Source organism: Chelonoidis abingdonii, chromosome 4, assembly GCF_003597395.2.
Source record: "Chelonoidis abingdonii isolate Lonesome George chromosome 4, CheloAbing_2.0, whole genome shotgun sequence".
NCBI lineage: Eukaryota > Metazoa > Chordata > Testudines > Testudinidae > Chelonoidis > Chelonoidis abingdonii.
Genome location: NC_133772.1, coordinates 46,564,765 through 46,592,654, shown reverse-complemented (window position 1 = coordinate 46,592,654; position 27,890 = coordinate 46,564,765). Strand labels below are relative to the sequence as shown.

General features: G+C 38.4%; 1 protein-coding gene across 1 annotated transcript in view; it reads left to right on the top strand.

Annotated features, from left to right (window-relative positions):
• The window catches only part of OTOG (otogelin), a 167,681-nt gene that overhangs the window by 93,969 nt on the left and 45,822 nt on the right, over positions 1–27,890 (top strand). The window contains exons 29-34 of the mRNA XM_075065842.1: positions 1,628–1,906; positions 20,308–20,425; positions 21,046–21,125; positions 21,688–25,697; positions 26,404–26,572; positions 27,338–27,483. Coding sequence (XP_074921943.1) covers positions 1,628–1,906; positions 20,308–20,425; positions 21,046–21,125; positions 21,688–25,697; positions 26,404–26,572; positions 27,338–27,483 — 4,802 coding nt within the window. The remainder of the gene's footprint in view (positions 1–1,627; positions 1,907–20,307; positions 20,426–21,045; positions 21,126–21,687; positions 25,698–26,403; positions 26,573–27,337; positions 27,484–27,890) is intronic.

The following is a 27,890-nucleotide window of genomic DNA, read 5'->3' as shown; positions in this document are numbered from 1 at the left end:
AATTATCCTTAACCCAAGATGCACCAGAAATGTCTGATCCTGCTGATCAGGTCCCTAGAGAGCCTGTAAGAAGTAGACTCTGCACCTTCGACCTGCCGTAGAGCAATGTGTGGGACCATAGAATGGGCCACTGTGGGTTGACTGAGGAAATTGCAGGACTCTAACTAGTGAGTCTGGTCCCACTGTAGAACTGGCCCAAAATTACATGTAGGAGAGTACAGAGGGACGGGGCTGTTACTTCTGCTCTTAGTCTGTAGCAGGAATCTCAGTTTTTCTATACTAGTGCCCTATATCCTGCCTTTGATTTGGGGAGAAAGGTTTTGTCTCCTTTTCCAGCCATGCACAGACCTCTTCTACCCAGGCTTTACCCTGCCTATCAGGATTTGCAGACTCCATTATAACATTAAGAGGATGTCATTTAGTCCTCTGGCCTTGGAAGACTCTACAAAATCTGTATAACAATTTCTTTGCATCATCAGCCCAATTATATTGGAATTTCCTTCATGATTATCCACAGGAGCCATATAGATATGTAATTTGTAGTTTTATAAATTAGATAGTAAACTGTATCCCAGAAAAATGGGTAAATTTTATTAGCTTCAGACCAGTGATAAAAGAAGACTGGGAGTTGTTGGTAATAAACTAACTTGTATACAGAATAGGTGATACAAATTGCATAGCCAATGTACCCGCTACAGCTAGTAATAGAAAAGATACTCTCTTCCATGCAATTCTATGTTTCAAATAAATAAATGTTGTCATACTTGGAAGATAAGTGGTGCTTCAGAAATATGGTACAGAGCATAATAAAACATCTGTTTAATGGAGATTATTTGTTCTCTGTGCCCTCTTTTAAAAGAAATATTATCCAGTCCTCAGGGGATAGTTGATTTTACAGTTGTTCTATGGTTATTTTAAACAGAATACCACAGTTTACAGAAAAATAAAATGAAGTAATTCTGTGAGCAACAGGTGCTCATAATGGACTCGGTTCTTTCATGGAGCAGTACCTTACTCTGCAAGTGGTCCCACAGAAGTTTGCTTGAAATCAGTGGGACTGTTTTAGTGGTAAAGTAATGGTCAGCATGTATAAGGTTGCGACAGTAGAGCCGTTACTAGTATAAGGGTAGGCACATTCCAAATCTGTTTTTAACATTATTTGTCCTGAGGATGGCTGGAGAGCTGACTGCTTGGAAACTGAAAAACATGACCCTACAAGCTGAATGTAAAATGCATTTTAGTTACTTCATTTTAAATGCATAATTGAGCTTTTGAGCTATAACTTCCAAATCGGCAAGCATAACTTTGTAAAACTGGTGAGACCGTATTTTAATTTTGGATAAAAAAAAGGCAGTGAACTGCAGTTATATGCTCACTGTGGGCTAGATTACTGCACCCTCATGTTGACAAGTACCATACCATGCATTATAGTCCTGTTGAAATAATTGGGGCTACCAGGTACTCAATATGAGTAAAGCCAGCAGCATGTATGCATATTTAATATTTTTCCTTAAAAGAGCTGGGCCAAGTTCATCCTTACTGTGGTATTGACTTTAGTGATGTTACACCAAAGATAAATCTGGCCCACTCTGCTTAGTCCAGTGAATATGTTGTTCTGTTTTTTCAGATCCCAACTTGGTTTCATTTGAAGCAGCTGACCGACCAAATTATTTTCTTCATTTGGCTCCCAATGATACCCTGCTTCTTTCCAGATGGGAAGAAAGTGAAGAGTTCCATAACAGATCAACCTTTGCCATCCACAAGAACACATGGCTCCCAGGATACAGTTCCTTTGAGTCATTTGCAAAGCCAGGATTCTTCATCCACATTTCAGCTTCTTCTGTTGATCTTTTGAAATATAAGCATTCAGAGAAATTCAGACTGTCGACTCTTTTTAAACTTGTAGGTAGGTACTAAAATTAATATTTTGTGAACTATAATTTACTACTTTAACCACATTTTGAAAGGTGGGAGCTTTGTGGGCCACATTCTGCCCTCATTTGCATCATTCAGCCTTACTCTTTTGACTGGAATTACTCTAGACTATCACTGGTATAACTGAGAATTTGTGGTCTGATTCTTCTTCCTCACCATTGCAAATTAGGAATAACTCGGTTGAAATTATTGGAGTTACACTTGTATAAAACCAGTGGAAGAAATATGAAAATCAGGGATTGTTTGACATTAGAAGCAATGGGGAAACATACAGTAAATTGAAATTTAAGGGAAGATGTTATATAGTAATGATAGCAGTGGGGAAGATTATTTTGTTTACGTTCAACAGCTTGTAAAATACAGATTATTTTATAGAGTCACACTTGCTATGGAGAGAAGTGGAATAAAAAGAACCATTTGCAGAGTGGGGTATAATAAAACACACATAGACATACAGATTAAAAAAATACATGTGAAAATAAAGCAGCTGAAGGAATGTGAACCAAATTGTGATGATTACAGTGAAGATGAATGTAGAAGGATGAAGTGAAGAGACACCATGTTGAGTTTTCCTGGAGAAAACATTTTTCGTGTCTTTTCCATTTCCTTCTAGGTTCAGGAATCTTCAAATTTAATTTTTTGCATAAAGATTCCTGAATAGATTTTTGAAGAAAGTTGTTTAGGCTGACATGACTCTAATGTCATAGTAGAGGTTGAAGTACAACCTCATTCATGAAGCTTAAATCAATACAACCTGAATTGATAAAGAAGAGTAGTAGGTCTAAAGGGAAGTCTGGGCTTTAACATGGTAGTGGTTAGTGTCTTTTTCATGTATGTCAGTGAGGGGACTCTCTCAAGATAGATCTCCGCAGCATTCCTCCTATCCCTGGGACAAAAAGGCTTCTGTTCAAAGTGGGCAAGGAATAAGTGGGGCAGAGCAGAGGACTGGCTACACTCTGCTGAATTGTTTCCTACAGACTGCCTATGCAGAAATTCAGTCAGGAGTTAATGTGACTTGGAACTGTATTAACTGTCTCTGGGTCGCCACAGTGGCTGCCATTAAGCAGGCACAAGCAGGCACCAGTCAATAGAAGCTATGTTGCCAAGGGAGCAGAAGGTCAGTGGAGACATGTGGAGGGTTGGATGTTTTTCTGGTAAGCTCCTATCTCTACAGATTTGTGAATCTGGGAGGTATTTTTCCTCCTGCACAATTTAATGGTTCCCAAATCCCTCACCGTGTGTGTGTATGTGTGTGTAGGGGGGGTATTTCCCAGTAAATTCTGTGAGGTGAAACTCTGTCCCTCCCCTTCCACAGGAAACTTCTCTGGGAAGGGAGTAATCTGGCCTATGGATTTTAGCTTTTGATGAGGAAGCCTAGTTTAATATCCTTCTATGAGTTGGGTGACTCTCTGAACTCAAGTGCACATTCCTCATGGGAGCAATCCACAGCCAGCAATGAGACTAAAAATTGGTATAGAAAATGACATTATTAGCCCAATTCTGGTACGGTCCTGTGCCTAGACACCTACCAAAATCCCATGGACACCAAAGAATTTATTCCACACTGGTTTTGGCTCCTTGCAGAACTTATGGTGAGGCATTTCCACAGGCCATGCAGAACAGGAGCTCCAGTGGGACCTATTGGGCACTCGTCTCAGCAATAGCACTCATGCAGGGCATGTTCACACTTGTAGGAGTAACTTGAAGGGACTGCTGCTGGCCAAGACTCAAGTACACAGCTATGCCATTTTAAAGAACAGACAGTATTTCATCAGCTTGTGTGCTAGATACTTCAGAAGAGGAAGAAGATAATCACCCTGCATTTATCTCTGTTGATCTGTACTGCCATTTTGTTAATTATAGATGGGCCTCAACTGTAAAATTCAGATCCTGGATTCAACCTCTCTACCCCCCATTACCCAAAAGATTCAAGGGTGTTTGGATCCAGAACTTTGGTTCAGGCTCATATCAAATGTACCTATAATGATTTTATTTCTGCGGAAAGGTAGGAGTAAAGAATGAATCAGCACTTGTAATACAGAGGGGATTCCTCTGAAAAAGCTAGAAGGTCCTTACAAAGAGGGTCCTTATAAAGAAATGTGTGATAGAGTAAAAGTTTGATTTCCCCCTCTGCCGAGATTTTCTCTGCAGGAGTTATTTATTGATCACTTAAACTCTGAGCTGTTAGCTTATTGGGCCTGATTTTCTGATAGATGCTGAGTGCCCTTAACTCCCATTGAAGTCATTGGTAGCTACAGATACTTAGGCTCCCTAAAAATCAGGCCCAAATGCTTTTTCACAGAGCTGTGCATCGAAGGCTAAACCGTGGCTCTGTGTTATGTGGCAGTAACCTCTTGCATGATCTAGCTGTATGCCACACCAACTAGTTCTGAGGCTGTTAAGCCTACTGCACAAGGAATTGTGGAGGGTATCTGCTCCTTAGTTGTGTGCAGCTGCTCAGGGGTATAGGGAGCTCATGCATATAGACACAATGGCTGCCCCAAATAACAATACATAAATCCTGTAAACCCCATGGAACTGCTTCAGGAGAGTGAGAGAAAGGTTGAATGTGTCACTGAGAGAACAGTGTTTGGAGGTCTCTCCCTTTCTGCTGTCCTGTAATTGCAATAGGGGATGGTGAGTCTTCTGCCCAGTTGTTCCCATCCTTCGGTCCCTGACGACCATTCCATTTTAGAAGGGTCAGCCAGGCAGCGCTATGGACACTGGCTATGGATCACACAGCCCATTCATTATCACCAGCTATGACTGCCCTGAAGGAGAACCTGTCCCTCTATCCCCTTTCCCACCCACTGGGATCTCAGAGAGGCTCTGCCTTTTGTGATGTCATCCCTCAGTCTTCAGCTGCCCTACGTGGCAATTGGGACAGGGAATGGGAGGGACAGAGACACAGATTTCTCATTTCGGGCCCAAGTGTCTGTTTCTGTAGGTGATTCTTAGGCAGTTACAGATCTTGTTGATACTGTAAACTGTTGCAGTCTCTGTGCTGCATACGTGTGTAGGGCCAGGATTTGATGCTGAATATCTGTACTGAAATACCAAGAACAGATTTTTGAGATCTTGAGATTTTGAGGGTGCAAAATGTATATGAGAGAGTTTTTAGAGAGAGAGAGAGGAAGAAGGTAGATGAGAGAAGATGATGGTGGGGATAGTACAGAGAGATTGGGAAGGGGAACTGGGAGGGAAGGAGTGTTGGGGAGAGAGCCTGGAAACTCAAGAGGTGGAAGAGAACACAATATAGGAAAAAGAAGATTATGATGAGTGGAAAAGATTACGTACTATAGAGAATTATGATGAGTGGAAAATAAAGTGAAAGACACAGGAAAAGATGGTAAAATACATAGGGAAAGAAAAGAAAAAACGGTGAAGGGAAAGGCAAAAGAACAATGCAAGGTAGGCAAAGTATTTTTAAATATTTGTACTTCATATAAAAATAGATGTAATAAAGAATGTGTTGTAATATTTTAATGGATGGGACAGAATTCAGTTAGGTTCAGCCCTGGCTGGTTATGATGTTTATCTCTTGATTCTGCCTTTTTTATGTGAAATATAATTCTACTTCCTGTAGTTGCTACCCTCCTCCTCACCGACCAACACCCACTTCTTCCCTCTGTGATTGCAGCTATCAGTGTCCTGGTTTTTATTTTGAAAATATAGTTCACTTTACATTAGTAACTATTAACTTCCTTAATCAGACCTAATTTACAAACTGATTAGTCAAAGTCACAAAGTCCTTTCAGCCACACACCCTGAAAAAAGCTTCAGCAAGTACGAAATGCAGTTGCCTGTCTTCTCAGCAATATAGGTTTCTGTGAAGACATCCACCTGGTGGTGTGTTCTCAGCACCAGCTCCCCACTGTACAGAATCCAGTTTAAGGTCTCTGCTCTGATATTCAAAGCTTTCCATTGAACTGGCCCTAGCTACCTGAGAGGTCACCTCTTCCTCTATGACCATGACCTCCAATTACATTTATATTGTAATGGAAGAATGGAATCCTTAAATAGTAGCAACCATGAGTACAGGAGATGTGAAACCTGAGGAGCTGGATCTAGACTATGGAAATTACTCCCACTAGAACTGATAAAAAACAAACACCCCCCTATAAACTAATCTACCTATTTCTCCTGTAGATTTGGAAGGGAAAGAAAGATTATTATTGTTAACTGTTTTAAAATACTTGGGAGCTGCTATTACATACAGGGGACCTTATAACAACTTACCAAGATATAAGAAGCTATATTGGCCTGCAAAATAAAATAAAACAGAGTGTTCATGAAGTAACATTTAGTTCAGCATCAGCTTGCCTTGGGCCAGATCAGTTATACTGAATATGCTTAATCCAAAAATTCTTTGTGGAGCTCAGTGACAATTATTACTTCCTCAACGTGATGGCTTGTGTGGTATTCTAAAGTCATTTACAAAATGTACATTATTTTTTATATGGTAAGGATTTTTATGCTATAATTTTAAATGGATCAGTAACTTGTTTACTGCTGCTGTAGGAGTATGTTCACAGATAGCCCTGAAGTGCAAATATGTGATATCAGTCCTTCATATTCTGTCTCTGAAATAGCTTTTTCAAGCAAAAGGAGGAAAAGAAAATATTGCAACAAATGAGACATTTGGCTGCATTGTACAGTTACCATTATAAACCTCTACTGTTAGGCACAGACAAATCTGAAACAGGCACTCACTTATATGACAGAAGAGACCAACTGTATGCCTTATGGAGCACCCTGTTATCAAAACATTGAATTAAAGTGTTAATGGTGGCATTGTGAATCTGCCCATGTTTTGCGGTGCATTATGATGACAGCCTAATGCAGCTGTTGACTGGCACACTCCAACTTCATGAAAAATGACAGATTTTGTCATTGCCAAATGCCTGTTGCCTCCTGACAAATGCCTTTAATCACAGAGCTGCTGAAGTTTTGAACGGCAGAGTATATGGAGCTAATGCTATTACCAGAACATTTGTAAAACATCTCAAGCAAAGGCCTCTTTTTGGACATAACAAAAATGTTTTCTTGGTCTTTTATCTTTGGGAGGGAATGGAGAAAGTTTAAAAAGTGCTACAATTCTCAGTGGTCATGCATTAACGTAGAGTGGTATGGCTTTTCAAGTGTGAAGTCTTTGCCCTCCGGTCATTATGCCAAAAAATCCTATCTATGCTCATGGAAAACTGAAACAATTTACCTCAGCAAGTGGGATCAGATCGAGTGATCAAGAGGCGTTTCATTAATCACCACATCCGAAGGTTTGGGTTTCAGAGTTTTATAAGCAGAGAAACATAGAGCTCGAATCTTTCCCCGGCGTACTTTCACAGGGCTCAGTCTGCTGATGTAGGGTAATTACATGGTCTAAAAATACAGCAGCATTTGTTTAAGTTAATGGAAAAGTTACCCTGGCTCCAGAGTGCAGAGGCAAAGGCAGATTGAGTTTCCTGCTGACTATTGTAAATGCTTTGCATATTAGATCAGAAACTTTCCAACTGGGAACTGCTATTCCTGAGGAACCAGAGGGTAAATACTGGGAGGAGAATAATAGGCTCTCTAAATCCCTTGGCCAGAAAACTCTTCAAGAGTCCTCTTCATGTTCTATGACGCACGTTCAGAAGGAAGAATTTGTAATGATCCAATTGCCACAGCAATAGACACATACATATTTGTCTGAAGTCTGCTGAAGTCACTCTTTCTAGTTTCATAGCAATAAATACTGTAGTATTGAAATGCATTAGATATAAATTAAACAGATGTGATGAAATACTGCAATACATTTTTCACAAATGACCACATGAATTTTTAAATGAAGTTGTTTCAGCCATGCTCGTATTTGTCTGCTGCTCCTGTTCCTGAAAATGTTTGAGTGGTCATGTTGTTCATTGAATTTTAATATTCTGTGCACACATGTTCACAGGAAAACAAATTTTAAATTTGCATGTGCCAGAATTTGCACTAGCAGTGGATGCATGCTCATCCAATTGAGTAAAAGAAAGAAATCTTTATAAAGAACAGGAGTACTTGTGGCACCTTAGAGACTAACACATTTATTTGAGCATAAGCTTTCGTGGGCTATAGCCCGCATCCGAAGAAGTACTCCTGTTCTTTTTGCGGATACAGACTAACACGGATGCTACTCTGAAACCTGTCAAAAAGAAACCTGACAAATCACATCTAAGTGCACAGATCAAATGTCAAATAATAGCAGTCAATCCATAGAATAATACATTTGAATCTTTTGAATAACAAATAAATGTGAGGAAATCACAATCTTTTCATAGATATATCTATTGTGTTCTGCAAACTTTTGTTCTTAATAAAAACTGCAATTTCTTACAACAGCTTTTCATCTGAGTATCTTAAAGCATTTTACTAATTTAGGTGTTTAACTATCTAATACCTCTGTGAGGAAAGCAGTAATATCCTCATTTTACTATAAGGGAACTGAGGCACAGAGAATTTAAGTGACTTGTCTAAGCTCACAAGGAAATTCCAGAATAGAACTCAGAAGAACTGAGTGCTAGACTTTTGGAGAGTGCACAAGACTTCACTTTGATAATTTATTTTTGCAAATAATAATTTGAATAATTACTCAGACATATGCATGGAATGTAGTCAATGAGGGTCATGTGTATTTCTGTTTTGAGACCAGAACTGGATCTTTCTTAGTTAATTTTAATGACTGTATCTTATACACCAAGAAAGGATGTTAAAAAACTGGAAATTAAATTGATTTTTTAAGATATAAAATTACTTTTTTTGATAAAAGCATCTTTCATGTTTTATCAAAATGTACATACAGTCTATCAGTTTTCATTTCGTTTTTCTTTGTCTGTTTCCTTCTGAGAGACAAGATGGGTGAAGTATTATCTTTTATTGGGCCAACTTCTGTTGGTGAAAGAGGCAAGCTTTTGTGCTTACACAGAGCTCTTCTTCAGGTCTGGGAAACATACTCAGTGTCACACAACAATGGAAGATATCCCTCTGGATAGGACATACTTTTAAATATCCTTTTTTAGTTATAATGAGGTGCTCTTGAATTTACACTGAGCTCTTCTGTTTTGTTTAAATCCAAGTGATCATTATTCTGGGCCTGATGCTGAGGAACTACTGTGTACCTGCAAATCCCAAGTAAGTCAGTGAGAACTACAGGTTCTCAGCATCAAGCTGTCTTCACAGTGGCATCAGAACCTTCTGCTATTTATATCACAAATGGGCATTTGACCTCCTGTGTTTATATGACTAAGCAAGAAGAGATTAATCTGTTGTGATAGCAACAGTATATGCCTCAGAAATCACATCAATAGCTGTGAGGTAGTTAAGGCAATTATACCTGAGAGCTCGATAACTATGTTTTTGGTTTTGATTACATTTTGACAGGGAAGCAGTTCATTCTGCCAGTATTATTTGCCTACATGCTTCAGTGCAGGAGTTTAAAGTACATGAGCAGAGGTTGTTGGTCCTTGCATGTGAGTGGGTAGATAGTTTCATGCTCGTTAGTATGTATCTGAGGCGCTAGCCAATCTAAGTGGTGAAGCAGTGTTGAGCTGCTGTTATAAATTGATAATCATGACTAGCACTGCCTGGATTCTGAGAAGAAAATGAAAACTAACAGTAGCAAATTGTATCCTTGCACAGTGGAAAATCTAAAGCAAAAGAAAAAAGGAAAGAGTTTGAAAACCTGAAAACAAAGTGAGGGCATTATCTACACATGTAAAAAGAGGGGCAGGGATGTGAATCAGGGAGTCTTAGACTAACGGAAAAATAATTATCATTAAAACAATTAGGCATGTGCTTCCTGTGAGGTTTTCTGGCTGCTTTCCCACTCCCTCCAATATTCCTCCAGTCTTCCTGCCTGCCTGTTCAGTTCTTTCAGGATGCTCCCTGATCCTCAGTACCATTTCCTATGTACTTTTGCACTTCGTGGGCTTTTTGGATTTGGATTTTGCTTAGGCTAAGCCAGTATTTAGCAAAGCAAGGAAATGCTGTAGTTTCGTGTGAGTGCATTTGCATCAGATATGGGCTCCTCTGTAAAGCAAGACACTGCATTAGATGCATATTTATAAAGTCACACAGTGTAGTCAATTGCTGACCAATTCTGACTATATTTTACCTTCTTATTTGTGCAACAGAAAAATTATAATAGAAGCAGACCAAGAGAGCAGGCATATAACTGGTGTATGGATTGCTGTAGGCAAGCTGGAGTCAAGCTGATCCTTCCATGTATTGAGCACCCTTAACTCCCACTGCAGCACTTAAGTCCTAGAGCCCAGCTTACTTTTGTATCTGTGATTTGTGTAATACATTTGGTCATGAAATTGCACATTTAGATCCAAGTTTTGTCTGACTTTCAGTCACTCCTGTGTGCTGCCTCCTCTCCCTAGTTATTTCAATGCCTCCTATGAGGTAGATAAATTAATATTACTATCCCCATTTCAAATAGGAAATAGAGGCCCAGAGACTAGGGTCAAATTTTCAAGAGAGGACATCTATTTTGAGTGTTTCAGTTTTTGGATGCCCAGTACTGAGCACGTAGGGCCTGATTTGAAGAAGTACTGAGCACCCCAAATTCTGGTTGAAGCCAACGAGAATGTTGGTTCCACAGCACCTCTGAACATCAGTCTCTACTTGACTTAAGCTTGATACTCAAAATTAGTGAACACTGAAAAATGTGGGTCTAAATGACTCGAGAACATCAAGTGCATCAGTGATAGGATTAGGACTCAGGAGAATTGGGATCTCAGTGTCATTATTTATTCTCTAGGTCAGAATATAAAAAAATAGTAGGATATTTATTATCAAAGAATTAATTTCAAACATCAGGAAAAAGGGAATTAATATGTTAAAACCTATGGCGTTGTGTATAGAGAACACAGTATTTCTCCAATATCCAAACAGCTGTGACAGAGCTAAATATAGTGTTTGATAAAATATATACAAATATTGCAAAGTATATGCCCCAATTCACATTAGAAATTTCTGTACTAACACATTCATCAGCTGTGACTGACATACTAAAGTGCTCAGCTCTTCCTCAGGTAGTAGAAACATGGGTTTAGTTGGCATGTAAACTGGAATGATTGTCATCCAGAGAATAACTCCTTATTCTGTTAAGGATATATCATTTCACTGGATAGAAAGCAAATTATGATAGACTTCATCAGAAGATATGTGGTTTCCTTCAAATGCCATGACAAATCCTTGATAGAGAAACATATAAAAACTCTGATGTAAAAAGCTTAGCTCATTGTCAGTAAAATGAACATCACTACTTTGTTGTGAGTGAACTGCAATATCACCCAAAATACAGTAAAGTGCTGGATGTTAGAGGAAGACTGTAAACATAGGAAGCATGACATGGAAATGGCTGAGTAGTGTCATATGGCAACATAAAGTGCAGGTTCTGTGACACAGATGAAATCCACAGTATCAGAAGCACATTTAAAGAAGTTACATTTTATATTATGGGAGAACAGTAGCTATAGTGACAATAAAAGTCTAGGTCCACTGTGGAATTTAATTTCTATAATTGATATTGGAGAGAGAAAAGTTTCTGTACCAGGCTGCAGAAATGGGTGCATAAGCGACTTTATTGATTTTTTTTCCCCTGGTGTTCCTTAATCCTTATCAATATTACTGTTCATAAACTGTATAGAGCAGTGGCAAAATGAAGAGGCAGAGGGGTCTAGTGAAGAGGGCACTGGATTAGGAGTCAGGAGACCTGAGTTCTGCTGTGTGATCTCAGGCAAGTCACTTCACCTCTATGTGCCTCTGTTTCCCCTCCCAAGTTTGATCTATTTAGACTGGAAACTCTTTGGGACAGGGACTGTCTTTTACTATGTTTGTATGGTGCCTGGCATAATGGATCACCAATCTGATTTGGGGCCTCTAGACACTCCAAATAATAATAATAATAATAATTAATAATAAACAAAAGTAGAAGTTTAATTGGCCCTATGTGACTTACAACTGAGATACACTTAACACAGTTCCATGCTGGCTTAAGCACAGCATGAATTACTGCTGTGGTAACGTAAAGGGTGTGGATATAGCAGGTGGGCTCATTGTCCGTGTGCTTTAGTCTTATGAGGTGCTGCTGAGCATGTTGTAGAATGCGCTGATCTCCTGTTACAGTCTGTGGTAACTGAAGGTGTTCTGTGCTGTACCGGGTGAAAGGACTCCACCAGTTGCTTCAGTCTGCTCTAGTTTCTGGCCATCAGTTTGTAGACATAAGAGTAAGATGTCAAAAACTGTATGATGCAATGCAGTGATCAAAACCTCAGAGAAAATTAACATGATTTGCCTGGCAAGAAAACATGTAGCATCTCAAATTGCAACATTAGCTGCTCAGGGATAAAACCTGGTAGGGAATTTATTGCACTCATTTGGAAATGGTGCTAATTAGGGCTGTCAAGCAATTAAAAAATTAATCATGATTAATCACACTGCTAAACAATAATAGAATACCATTTATATAAATATTTTTGAATGTTTTCCAAATTTTAAAATATATTGATTTCAATTACAATACAGAATAAGAAGTGTACAGTGCTCACTTTATATTTTTTATTATAAATATTTGCACTGTAAAAATGAAAAATAGTATATTTCAATTCAATTAATACAAGTACTGTAGTGCAATCTCTTTATCATGAAAGTTGGACTTACAAATGTAGAATTATGTACAAAAAATAACGGAATTCAAAAATAAAACAATGTAAAACTTCAGAGCCTACAAGTCCACTCAGTCCTACTTCTTATTCAGCCAATTTCTCAGACAAAAAATTTGTTTACATTTGCCAGAGATAATGCTGCCCACTTTTCTTGTTTACAAAATCCCCTGAAAGTGAGAACAGGTGTTCACGTGGCACTGTTGTAGCTGACGTTGCAAGATATTTGTGCCAGATGCACTAAAGATTCATATGTCCCTTCATGCTTCAGCCACCATTCCAGAGGACATGCTTCCATGCTGATGATGGGTTCTTCTCAATTAAAAATCCAAAGCAATGCAGACCGATGCATGTTCATTTTCATCATCTGAGTCAGATGTCACCAGCAGAAGGTTGATTTTCTTTTTTGGTGGTTTGGGTTCTGTAGTTTCCACATTTTAGTGTTGCACTTTTAAGACTTCTGAAAGCATGCTTCACACCTCGTCCTTCTCAGATTTTGGAAGGTACTTCAGATTCTTAAATCTTGGGTCGAGTGTTGTAGCTACCTTTAGAAATATCACATTGGTACCTTCTTTGCATTTTGTCAAATTTGTCATGAAAGTGTTCTTAAAATGAACAACATGCTGGATCATCATCCGAGACTGATATAGTATGAAATATGTCAGAATGCAGGTAAAACACAGAGGAGGAGACATACAGTTCTCCCCCAAGGAGTTCAGTCACAAATTTAATGTATTATTTTTTTTTTTAATGAGCATCATCAGCATGGAAGCATGTCTTCTGGAATGGTGGCAAAAGCATGAAGAGGCATACGAATGTTTAGCATATCTGGCATGTAAATACCTTGCAATGCCAGCTACAAAAGTGCCATGCGAATGTCTGTTCTTACTTTCAGGGGTCATTGTAAATGAGGAGCGGAGAGCATTGTCTCCCATAAATGTAAACAAACTTGTTTGTCTTAGCGATTGGCTGAACAAGAAGTAGGGCTGAGTGGACTTGCAGGCTCTAAAGTTTTACATTGTTTTGTTTTTGAGTGCAGTTATGTAACAAAAAAAAACCCTTTTAGGTTGTGCTTTCATGATACAAGTACTGAATTTCAATCTCTTTATGAGGTGAATTGAAAAAATACTATTTCTTATCATTTTTACAGTGCAGAGTGAGTACTGTACACTTTGTATTCTGTGATTTAATTGAAATAATTATATTTCAAAATGTAGAAAACCATCTAAAATATTTAATACATTTCAATTGGTATTCTATTGTCTAACAGTGTGATTAAAACTGTGATTAATCACAATTAATTTTTTTAATTGCGATTTAATTTTTGAGTTAATCGCATGAGTTAACCATTATTAATCGACAGCCCTAGTGCTAATGAATCTTAAGGCACAAGGGCTCCCAAAATATGACTTGTAGCTTATGATACAAATTGGCTGCAGCAATGTAGTATTTAGAAGTCATTTGATCTGGATATGCAGGTTAACGCACTAGACAGGTAGGAGTCACATCAGATGATATTACAATGAATAAGGGAAGTGGTGAATTCACACCACCCCAGCTGGAGCCCAGGAAGGCTAGAGCATCAAGGAGTCTAATCCTTCTCTGAGCTTTAGGGTGTGCAGGGGACAAGGGATGCACAGGCTTCACCATCCGTTAGGATGATGTACCCTGCTTTTCCCTAGTATGACTGGTCCATTATATGGATTGTGTTATAGGTGGGAAAAGACTTGTCCCCTATTAATGTGTGCACAGGACTGCAGTTATGACTGGCCTTTGTCTGGTGTGCACAGTAAAGGGGGAAGGCTCACATATTACACTGTTAGGACCCAGTACAAGTACGTAGATAGTGTGACAGGGTCAGGCCAGATGGCTACAGGAGAGTGTTAGAAGGTAGGTATATTAGTCCCAGATTAAGTAGATCCCTTTTCCCTGGGTAAGGTAACAGGGGCAGTTCCAGAACAAGCAGGAACTTACTGGAATCAATTAAGGCAGGCAGGCTAATTAAGACACCTGGAGCCAATTAAGAAGAAACTGCTAGAATCAGTTGGGACAGACTGGCTAATCAGGGCACCTGAGTTTAAAAAGGACCTCACTTCAGTTTGTAGTGTGCATGCAAGGAGCTGGGAGCAAGAGGCGCTAGGAGCTGAGAGTGAGAAGGCATATTGCTGGAGGATTGAAGAGTACAAGCATTATCAGACACCAGGAGAAAGGTCCTGTAGTGAGGATGAAGAAGGTGTTGGGAGGAGGCCATGGGGAAGTAGCCCAGGGAGTTATAGCTGTCGCACAGCTGTTCTCTAGACAGCTGCAGTCCACAGGGCCCTGAGCTGGAACCCAGAGTAGAGGGCAGGTCCAGGTTCCCCTCAAACCTCCCAACTCCTGATCAGACACAGGAGGAATTGAGGGGAAGGTCTCTGGGATGTTCTCTGACCCACATGGTGAATCTCTGAGGTGAACAAATCCGCCAATAAGCACAGGACCCACCAAGATAGAGGAGGAACTTTGTCACAGTAGATACATGCTTCCCCTCAACACTTCTGCACAAGTGCTAGTCACAATCTGGCCCTAACTGTGTATATATTTTCCCATAATTTTTCAGTGCAGTTTGCCCGAGTCAGATATTTTGGCACATAATCTCTACTCTCATACAGCTTTTTGGGTTAATCTGGTTTTCTCCCAAGGGATAATTATAATATTGCTTTCTGATCATTGGAAGGTATATCCTTCTTATCCATCCCTCTGTAGGCATTTTAGTAGCTGACATGAGTGATTAGGTGCATTCCTTTTGTAATTTACACACTTACAAAAATCCAGCTTTGCTCAGTTTAACATTCTCATTTGTCTGAAATGCCCTAACTGGAATGGGAGATCTCTAGTGGCCACACAATTTTAATTTGCTAAGTGTTTACTCAGCAACATTCATAATTTCACCCACTACCTACCCATGTTTTCTGAGAAATGGAGAACAGACGTGCACCCCTGTATTACTAGATGCTGTCTGAAAAGGTCATTCATATGAGGCACTTGGCACATGCCTTCAAGTACTCAGTTTTCCAGATTTTACACATAGAGAAAGCATATACTTTAAAGCTACTAGGGAGAAAAACATGTTACCATTCCCCCGACTTGTCTGTTTAGTGTTATAAAGTATACTTGTGAGTGATTTGAGAATAAAGTTGTCATAAACAGATAGCTAAGGGTTAATGTTTCTTTTACCTGTAAAGGGTTAACAAAGGGAACCAAACACCTGATCAGAGGACCAATCAGGAAACAAGATTTTTCAAATCTCAAGGGAGGGAAGTTTTGGGTGTATGTTCTTTGTCTCGTTCTGTTGCTCTCTAGTCTCTGAGGGGATCACTCTATCTCCAGGCTTTCTAATCTTCCATTTCCAAGTTGTGAGTACAAAGGTAGAAAGACAATAGGCTTATATTGTGTTTTTTGTATTTACATGTGTGTAGTTTGCTGGACTGTTTTAAATTGTATTTCTTTTTGGATGAGGCAAAGGATGTTTATTCATTTTTGTTCTTTTAAGCCATACTCGTAATCATTCGTCAGCACTTGATACAGAAACCCATTTTTATTATCTTTTCTTTCGTTTGTTAATATAGCTTATCTTTTAAACTTTGGTTTTTTCCTTAGTTGGGGCTTCAAGGGATTGCGAGTCTGCAGCTCACCAGGGTAGTTGGTGGATAAAGACGAATTGAACAGGGTGATCTCCAGGTCATCCAGGTGAAGGGGAAGCCTGGAGGAAGTAACGAGGAGACAAGGGGAGGAGGTTATTTCCCTTTGTTGTGAGACTCAGGGCATCTGAGTCTTGGGGTCCCCCCAGGGAAGATTTTGGGGAGACCAGAGTGAGCCAGGCACTGGAATTCCTGGCTGGTGGCAGCGCTATCAGATCTAAGCTGGTAATTAAGCTTGGAGGTTTCATGCTAATCTCATTTTCTGAACTCTAAGGTTCAGATCTGAGTAGGAAAGCTATGACAAAAGTACTGCAAAATATGGGTAAATAAATGCTCCTAGTCATCTAGAGCAGGGGTTCTCAACCTTTTTCTTTCTGAGGCTCCCCAAACATGCTATAAAAACTCCATGGCCCACTTGTGCCACAACAACTGTGTTTCTGCATATAAAAGCCAGGAACAGTGTTAGGGGACAGCGAGCAGGGCAATTGCCTGGGGCCCATGAAGCTAAGTTGCTCAGGTTTCAGCTTCAGCCCCGGGTGGCAGGCCTCAGGGCCCTGGGTTTCAGCCCCACGCGGTGGGGTTTTGGCTCTCTGCCCTGGGCCCCAGCAAGTCTAATGCTGGCCCTGCTTGGTGGACCCCCAGGGAACTACTGATCTAGATCATCTAATAATTTCAGAAAAGCTCCAGTGTCTGTCCCATTCTGGAATTATAAAGTGCAGAAGCACAGGCAAAAATAAGTAAATATTTATTCTGGGAAATAAAAGAATATTTAAGGTATTTTCTCCAGTTATGGTTACTGTTTTAATAGAATATTTCAAGCACACACTTTAACTATCTACTTTGCTCATGAACATCTTAAAAAAGGAAATAATATCTTTTTTTTGGTTGTTGCTTAGTATGCTGATATGTCTCTTTCTGAGACTGGTGGGATATAATTCAGGGCTTTCTATTATGTAAAACATCCTGGGAATTCAGTCAGGATGTATGGTTTGTTTGTTTGTTTTGTTTTTTTAATGTGAGCATGTCTGGATTATATATAGGCTTGGAAGAATTAGATTTTTACAGGTAAATGGCAGTAAATATGGATTTCACTGTACACACAAACCAATGAGAGAATATTTCCATTGATAATTGAAATTAACACATAGGCAAGGTAAGAAAAATGCTGCTTGAGAACTTAAGGATATTTACTTTGTATATTTTGACAAGTTGATGTTGACAATTTGTGTTTTAATGGTTATAAAGCTGTAACTGTTTGGATCTCAACATCTGCTGACATTAAATAATTATTGTCTGACACACACCCCTTCCATAATTTCCTGCACCTATGAACATTTAAATACATAAACATTTAAAAATATTGCTTACAATACATCTATATTATTTGTCAAAATTATAAAATGAAAATTGAATTTTGCCAAGCCTAGTTTATATAGCAACCACGGTTATGAACCTGGGACACTGAGTTTACTACACAGCTATGAAACCCATACATTACTTGGTTAGAAATATATGCTTTCTAAAGAACTTTGGGCTTGATTTTTTAGAAGTGTTGAATGCTTGCAACTCTGTTTGAAGTTACTGGGATATGTAGGTGCTCATCAGACCCAATCTGTTTGGTTTTTATCTAATTTTGAATGTAGAACATATAACGCATGGCTCCTGCCTGCGTATCAACTCTGTTACGCAGAATATAAAACCTGTGCATTTAGTGAAAATTGTATGTAAAGTATTCTCTCCTCCCGTCACTATCAGATTTAAGCAACTGCAGATTCTCCCACTGGAACAGGATACACATGCTTAATAATTTTCAGCAAATGTAATTTAGTAAATTCACTTGCTACTACAATAAAACCAGTGTTTCTCATAGAAATAACAATTCAGGGATATTATACAGACTGGTATTGTTAGAGGATAACACTAGGTGGCAACAGGTACACTCTTAATATAGAAAATGGGGAAGATATTAAAACTTGATTTACACATTCTCTTCTGGTCTATGAGAATTATTATTTTTATCAAGCAAGAAGGGACTTGTGTTACTAGTAATAGTATAACAACTACCCATAAGTGCAGATGTACCTAGGCTGAAGAGACAAATTTTTGACATGTTTTGGAAAAGAGTCACATGTCTCTAAACAAGTGTAAAATAAGCAGTGAATTAAAGAGCCTGATACTTCACACTCCTCACTGAAGCTAAGATCAGTGGGAGCTTTTTCAGGACAGAAGTCTTGAATATCACCCTAAAAATAGAATCATATATGGTAGCAAAACGTATTTTCAAGTAATAAACACTGCTCCCCAATCTCTAACTCAAATGTTCTGTGTGGTGCAACTGCTCTGCGTCAGGTTGCCCAGGTAGCATAATCTGGCCTGGTGTCCAGTTTAACCTGCTAAGGAAGGCTTATATAATGCACTCTTTCCTTGCTTCCACTGCCAGTGCGACCAGAGAAAAGGGGCTTGGGCTAGAATACCAGAATGATATGGTGACCCCTGGATACATTTTTGGTTCCCTATAGTTGTTGAATTCTAGCAGATCTTTGAGAAGCCCTGAGGCTCATCTAACATGGCACAGGGAGACTTGTGTGCAAACAGATAGTGCAGGATCAGGCTAGCGCAAAGGAGAACTTCAAGCAATGGTAGGTTTGTAATGAAATACATGCTGGGGCTCAAACAGTTTTTTTTATTTTCAGAACTGATGCAGCAAAGCCAGAGGTGCCGGGCTATAAACTGCCAGGCTTAGAGTTGCCAGGACTCAGCCCTGGCACAAATTAAGCACTGGCCTTCAATTATCTCTCTCTCTCTCTCTGTGTGTGTGTGTTGTTTTCTTCTTAACACTTCCTCTATGAAATGGCATCATTATTTAATAAATCTGTGAAACACTACTTATTAATGAAAATTTCCCAATTTTCTTCTCTGGCCCTACACAAGAATTTCACACTTTCCCTAACTGCTTCTGCTATTTGTATTTCAATTTTGTGATTTTAATACCTTTTAATAAACACTTCCACAAAGATTATACTAAGGTGATGCAGGTGATTTTTAAATTCACCATAGTATTGCTTTCATTTAACAGGACACCCTTTTTTAAAGTAACGTGTGAACTGTGATTGTAGTTTTCCAAGACGGAGTGGTGCTTGATCATAATAAATAGGAAAAAAATCTATACTACTTTTACAGTTTCTATACTGCCTTTTTACTCTTTCTGAAACGATCAACCATTAAGAATGTATTTTTTAAATGTAATGATTTCTGATTATTTGCTTGTTTGAAATGGTGTTTCAGTTTTCCTCTAAAGTAAAAGCTATTGCACTGCACAAACCTTTTGGAAAGTCTCCTTGTGTTGCCTAATTTTGCACACCAAATAAACTACTCTTGCTGATGTAGCCTCTTTTAAAAAGTATCATTAAAGTAGCACATTAAATAAAGTAGCATGTTCTTCTGAGGCTTTCATACTAATAATCTTACTGAATCAACATTACTCACATTGGTTTCATGTTGTTTCCCCGTTGATAATTCACAACAGTTCAGCCAGAGTTATCAGAAAAGTTATATAGTTTATTCTTTTATGAAGATTGTTTAAAAAATATTGCTGAATTTTCTGTTAATTCTTGCTGAACTGTCAGTCTTCAAATTGTTTTAGTATGCACTAGAAAATAGATGTCAACTAGAATACAATGTCACATTTTCTACTGCATAGTGTAAAACAGTTTGCATATGCACTACTCTGCATGTGTAATATACAGTGGATACACTTAATGTTCATTCCAGTTTCAGAGATATTAAAAGCTTCAAAGATATGCCCTATTTTAAATACAGTTAATAGAAATAGTAATATTTCTAAAACCAAAATGAACCTTTTAAGTGTGCTCACTATAGTGGGTATATTTGTGTATTTTTATATATATAATATATATATACACACACACGCATGTAAATATATATGTGTGTATATGCATATTGTTATGTATATATTTCTCTGTATAATAAATCATGTATTCTTCCAGATGCCAAATTTAAGTTTCCAGTCCATTCTACATGTGAGTGGCGTTATGATGCCTGTACAAGCCCTTGTTTCAAAACATGCAGAAACCCTTTGGGACAAAACTGTCAGGATATACCAAAGTAAGTATCTGCATTTTTCTAGAATAAAAGTATATAATGGTAAGTACAGATGGCACTGGATATAGTTTAGTGCCATGGCACCATATTCATTAATCAAAATTCAGTGAAGGAGGAAGTAGTAGAATTGTAGCCATTATGGTAGCTACATTAAAGTGATGCCCCTGAATGGTAGTAATCTTTCAAGATAGTGGGTATCCTAAATTAAGAGCATCTTTGAAAAGATGTGGTAGTCAGCTAATGTCAAATAGTTCTGGCCCTGCTCCTCTCATGATGGCATTGCAGCAACTATATTTGTCCCTAACAAAACTATTGAACAAAATTTTATTCCGGAGGGCAATGGCTCTCTGGTATTTCTAAATGAAAGTCTTTTATTATTGGAAGGACTGACAATCATTCCAAATATAGAGAATTACATAGTTCATATGTTAGCTCAGATCTGCAAGAATGGAAACATGGTCAGCTGCATCTTGAAGAAATGTCCTGATCTGATGAGAATGAGAGAGGTCCATTATCAGGGTCCTGTGCCTTAAATTATTTAGAAATGTAGAATGCTTTCTTAAAATTTAATACTTTGTCTATAACCGACTGCTTGAAGAGTTAATACTATGTTTCTTTTTCAGAGTGGAAGGATGTGTCCCCATGTGTCCTCACCATATGGTGTTGGATGAAGTCACTCAAAGATGCGTGTATTTTGAAGATTGTATGTTCAAAAATTTTCACTTTGTTATGTTTAATTTGATACTTAACTTGTGACATTACTAGATACCTAAAGTAGTATAGCCAGAATTTTCAAACATGGTGTCCAAAGTTAGACATCGAAGTCCATATTTAGGGACCTACATAAATGGCCTGATTTTTCAGAGATTTTGAGTCCTGGCAATATATCAGTGAAAATTAGGCCTCCTACTTAAGTGACCCAATGCAGTTTTTACATTTCTAACTTTAGATGCCCAAGTTCATAAATTTTGAGTTATCATTTAACATGCTTTTCAGTTTAAACAAATTTCTTTCCTAAAATATAAGACAAATTATAAAGAAAATTAAGAGGTTCCTTTTCCATAAATTTGCAGTAACATTAAATATATAGTCAATGCCTTCCCTAATTTTTTTTTCTTAGAAGTTCTAAAAATATTAGAAACCTGAAGAAAGGAAAAAAAAAAGATAGGACTAGATGACTTAATATGGATCCCTTCCACCTCTAATAGCTTAATGATTTCAGTATAATGATTCACAAACTAACATCTATTTTTGTCTGGTTTTAGGCATTGAGCCTTCAGTTGATGTTCGACCTTCACCGTCCACTATGAGAACACCAACTTTTTCACATGTAACTTCCAGTTCTTTCAGTGTCTCAGTTGCAGCAGTTCTGAGTAAAGTAGTAACTTCATCTCCTATACCTGAAACAAAAGACACAAAAACAACACGTGCATCAAAGTGGCAATTCAGTGCAACCACAGAAAAAACTAAATTTTCAACTGTTCTTATTTCTAATACAACTGTTTTAACCACAACTATATCACCAAATGTTTCGGCATATTCAGCTGGAGCTACATCATCTGGCAAAAGCACTATTGCAATGTCTGTGTCACCAAAATCTAATATAAGCTTCCCTTCGGTACTTGATGTTTTTCCATTGACAACTCCTGCCACTACAGAAATCTCTACAGGTATACAAGCAATGAGTAATACCACTGCTAAGGTATTGAGTGCTACAGAGCCTGAAACTGTAACTACAACACATGCAATGACTGAAATCACTGAAACAGAAGACAAACCAACTTCTACTTTTATTTTAACTGGGACATCATCAATAATAAGAGTAACAGAATCACCAGTCACAACTACTGCAATATCGGAAACATCAGAAATAGGGATACGTCCCACAGTGGAAACAAAACTAAAATCAGAAAAAACTATAGCCCCTTACTTGGTATCAGCCACAGAACAAACCACCACATATTTCACCAAATACACTATGTCACCTTCTTTGGAAACCTCTTCTTATGCACCAACAACAAATCAAACAAGAACTTCAGAAGGAACAAAACCAAGTACTGAACAAACTTCTTTCATAATAGCTAATGTCACTGAAATTTCATTTTCTCCTCTGATTACTACATTATTTACACTGAAGCCACGAATGACTTCAGAAACAACAAAAGGAACAGTTGCTTTAACCAAAGAAGAAATAAAGACCACGTTTTCCCCGCTATCTACACACCCTGTTCCATTATTACATGTAACACTGTCAGTTACTGAAACTCCTACATATATGGTTCAAAACTTGACAGGTAGTGCAGGGGTATTCCTTGCCACAACTCATGGTGCAAAGATAGCAACTCTGCAAACTAAAGAGATGTCACCGTTGTTGTCGTCATCAACCTCAGGAATAACTGGCTTCCTATTTACAACTGATGAAAAAGAAATAATACAAGCAACCACAAGTGTGGAGCAGCCATCAAGTTCATATTTTTCTCCATATTCACTGTATTCTAGTTCAACTACAACTGCAAAACCCAGCACTCTTCCTACGAAAAGGCCTTCATTGTCCGATATAAGTGCTGCTTCTCCAGCTTTAGCAGAATCAAAAGAAACTTTGCAAACAGCATCAGCTACTGAATATACACCATTCATACTTCTAAATATGACAGAACCCCTGACTACTTTATACACTAAATATCCTGTTTCATCTCCTACTGCCAGAGCTATTCCTTTGTCCACAAAAGTAACATCTAAAATAATAGGCCCCTATGAATTATCAGCAAAGCCAACTACATTCTCACAAAGAACATCTACTGAATACAAATCACCTCTATTTCTTAATACAACAAAGATGAGCATTGCACCCTACACTATTAGAATGACATCAGCAACAAAAACATCTGCTTTAGCAAAAGAGATCATGGATTTGGTCCCTACAATTCCACTGGTAACTAAACAATTGGAAACAATGCAAACAACATTCATCACTGAATCTCCATATACTCTTCTTAATGAGACTGAAACAACAAGGATCATTGTCCATCCAGATGAAGCACAAACAGAAAAAATTACTAGTGTACATACCAGAAAGCCAGCTACATTTTCATCACCACCAGCAAGCTCACAACCACCTTTCACTACTCTGCTTCCACTCTCCACATTTAGAAAAGAGATATCAACGACAGCCACTAGTTCTATGCACACATCATCTGAAGCTACTGTTACAACGACCATAACTTTATACCCAAGAACATCAGCAGTAAAATCTACTTTTTCAACAGAAGGAAAGACTCCCCATTTGACTGCCTCAACCATATCCACTATAGAAGAACAACCAAGTTCATTAACATCACCATCACCTGCAGAACTGCCAGCAAAAGTCACTTTGAATATTACTGATGCCACACTATCCCCATACTCTGAATTCAGCAGCAGACTAATAACTAGTAAAAAAGTGACAGCAGTCAAAGAAAAGTCAACTGTGCCCACTTCTGTTACACCTCCATTAACAAAGTCATCTCACATATTCCCTACCGCTCAGTATCTGGCAGGGACAACAGTTTCCCCATACACTTTATCACAAAAAATACCTAAGGAGCCAGCCACTACAAAGCACCCAGTACAGACTGAAACAGTTTCCACAGTCTCAAAGCCTGCAGTTAAAACCATCGTAGAAACAGTAAAACAAACAGCATCTACAACTCAAATATCATTAATCAAAGATTATGCCTCCTTTGCTACAACTTCAGTAGGTACTTCCTCTGTTCAGTCTTCATCAGCAGTGATGGTTTCTCCACAGATCAGAGAGGAATCTGCTATACCACGTTTCACTACCAAATTGACAATAGAACATATTCCTTCAACTCCCATACCTTATTTGGAAAGCAAAAAAAGTACCACAATTTACCAGCCTCCAACAGAAATTTTGACCACCACTATTCATCCAAAAGCTGTCTTTACTACAACAGAATCTATAGGAGAATTCACCACCTTGTACCCATTCCTAACTACCTCCCAACCTGCAGTGGCTCTTTCAACGTTATCTCTTACCTCAGTAGTTCCAGCTGAAGTTCTTTTGACTACTGAAAAAGAGTCATCCTTAACTGATACTGTCTTACAGACTTACATACTGGGAACTGCCTCAGCTTTGCAGACAAACCTCCCAACTTCAACCAGAAAAAAAATGGATTTGACTGTCAGCACAAGACCGCTCTCTTTTTCATCAAAAGTAATTACAACTTCATCACCATTAGCTACAATGAAAAAAGAATTTCCTACCCAAAAGTCAGATTCCAGTTTTGAATCCACAAAGCAGACAGCAGTTACTGAACCAATAGTTTCTAGTCAGACACCTACAGTCTCTATAGCCATATTTCCTTTATCAAAGTTAACATCTCCATCACTTATTCTACCAGAAACATCAGAAACTCCCATCACAATGGAGGAGGAGTCATTAGCAGGTGCCCTTTTAACACCAGTGATCTCAACAGCATCTACGTCAATGGGCAAAAGTGCTACAGAGAAGACTGTGGTGTTGTCTAAGTATGTGCCACTTTCAACTACTTCCTACAGTTCCATATTCCAACCAGGAACAGTGTTACCAGCTACCACACGTTCTTCGACTACAGCCATTGTTCTAGCACCTCCATCAGTAAGTAGTGTAACAGCAGAAAACATCACTACAACATCAGCTACTTCAGGGAAAACAGCAGCAATAAGAGAAGCCCTCACCACCTCATTGTTTCCGGGGAAACCCATTTATTTTTCTGTTGCTTCAGAAACAGAAAAAGCCATCGCCTCTGAAACAGCAGAGCCTGCAGGGCCGGTACTGGTTACAAAACCACAGTCTCTTTATACGCCAGGCATCACAGATTTGATTACCCCCACCTTAAAAACAACACAGACGTTTCATTCTCCATATTTCACAAATATAACTGCTATGCCTCCTAAACTAGGTGTATCGGTTTTGTCCACCATATATTCATCCTCTGAGCAAAAAACTGCCTCTTCTAGTGCTGCATCATCAGGCACTATTCAAACTCCAAAACTTGGAACACTGTCTGTAACTGAGGTCCACACACCCTCAAAGAGTCCGTTGTTAATGATGCCAACCCACTCAAATGCTACAATGGCTGCATCAGTTCCTTCATTTGCCTATTTATCTACCAAACCACTTTATGAGTCTGCTACAGAGTATTCTGGTGGACTAACAACAGCTGAAGGTATCTCGGGAGTCACAGCATCAGTTTTCATGCCAGCTAGAGAAACAGCAACGCTCCAAACTTGTGTAGTGAGTAACGTTGTTCATGGTTATCTCTCTGCCCATCTGTAAATAGACAGGAATGTAGATTTATGTATGGATAAGTTTCCCTTACCGGTAGTGCTGAAATAATTATTTATGTGCCATATACTTTTGTATTCAGTATTAAAAATATCTATCAAACTATGGGGCCAGATACCTATTTCAATTACATGTGGGTAAATCTAGAGGAACTCCATTGCAATTAGTGGATTTCATAATTACTGCAATGTAATGCTGCTTTGGACCTCAGTTTCCAAAAGGGGTGATTTTTCATGGAATACCTTTGGCACCATGTGCCATTTATGTTCCTCAGTAGAAGGGATCTTTTGAACCACAATCTACCACTTTCTGGCAGATTATTTCTTGTCATGACTATTCCCTAAACTTACTCAGCCATCTTTGCCATCTCTATGATCCTTGCATACTTCTCTTCTGTATTTCTGCCTGATGTATTGTCTAAAATCAATAATATTGTTCTGGAATTTAGAACAGAACCATGGTTTTGTACCGTTTTCACAAATTGTGTAACTTTCAGTGGTGCTGAGCACCTACAGCTTCCATTGCCTTCACTGGGGTTTGCGAGTGTTCAATGTCCCTGAAAATCAGGCCTACTTGTCTTTTCAGTAAGCATTCTGCAAAGTTGTGTCTTTAGTTTGATAAGAATGGTAACCTATGTCTTTTAAATATGCCTTAGCCAATTACAGAGAATGAGTGCATAAAACAGATTTGCTTGGATGGACAACTAATCCAAGTTAACAAGTCACAGAACTGCCCTTACAATGCAACTCAGCCCAGCTGTGGAGTTCTAGGGCTCGCTATTCAGATCAATGGTGACAAATGCTGCCCAAAATGGGAATGTGCATGTAAGTTTGACTTATGCAGTACTTAAATTAATTCAGTTTTATAACAAATTATTGAATTTATAAGCAGATTAAGAATTAAAGTTTCTATTTTCTGGACTCTGGAGTAGGAATAGAAGATCGAGTTTATATACATCTTCTCCAGGTTACTCATTGCTTAATACAGCATAGAAGCCTAATTTTACTTCCGTCAAAGGCAAAACGTCTGTTGACTTAAGTGAGAACAGCATTAGATCCATAGTAGCAAACAACCAGTGCAAGGACAAGCAATGCAAGTAACTTCTCAGGGTCTTTTGATTTGATGACTAGGAGTAGAACTCTGGGCCCTTTGGAGCACAAATACTTTAGCAGTAGGGCTGGAAAGGAAGCTAACTTTCCACTAGAGCTCCCAGTCCAGGAGCAAAACTAGAAGGGGAAGCAACTCAAGTTCCCATGTGACTCCTACCTGTAGTGACTCCATAACTTTTAGTAGCTTGTGGTCCATGAAAATCCACAGACTATACCTGTATTAGTCACATGAGTCAAATTCTATTCTCGGATGCCTGCAAGAGGCTCCTATTGAAACATGCAGAATTTAGTTCTTTACTGTCCAAAAAATAGCACAAAAATACAAAAAAATAGCTGAAAATGTTTTGCCGAGTTAGTAAAACCTTAGAGGAAATAAGATTAATCATACATTTATGCAATTTTATTTGCATGCTTTATATTGCTCACCAAAACAAGGAAATAAGTTAGGAAATGCCTTTATTTTATTTATTTTTTAACCAGGTCGTTGCACACTTTTCTCTGATCTGAGCTTTGTAACCTTTGATGGGAATCATTTGGCTTTATTTAAAGAGGCAGCCTACATTATTAGCCAAGTTCAAGATGAAACTATAACCATCCATATCCTTGACTGCCGAAATACCAACATGGTAACTAACTCTGTTTTTATTCTTTATGCCCTCGCTTGCTAAACAAGGTTAAACAGTACAGTGAATAAAAGTATACCCTACGAAGTTTTTATTGTATATGCTTATGCATAAAGTAATATGGGATTTTTAAATTACAAATTATTAAAATACATTTTAAATATCTCTGTTTAAAAGAATATAGTGCTTTTCTTTTTTCACCTTATTGCATAAGCATAATTCCTCATGATATTACTGCAGGATTAATGGTTAGTCAGTGTTAACCTCATAGTACAGATGGCAGAACTGAAATATTGAGAGGTTAAATGATTACATATGTGTCACACACAAATATCCAGGCCTATAATAATGTGTTAAATATTTCAGTAGAGTAAATGCCAACTTTGTGTATCTTTCTTTATATGGCTTTA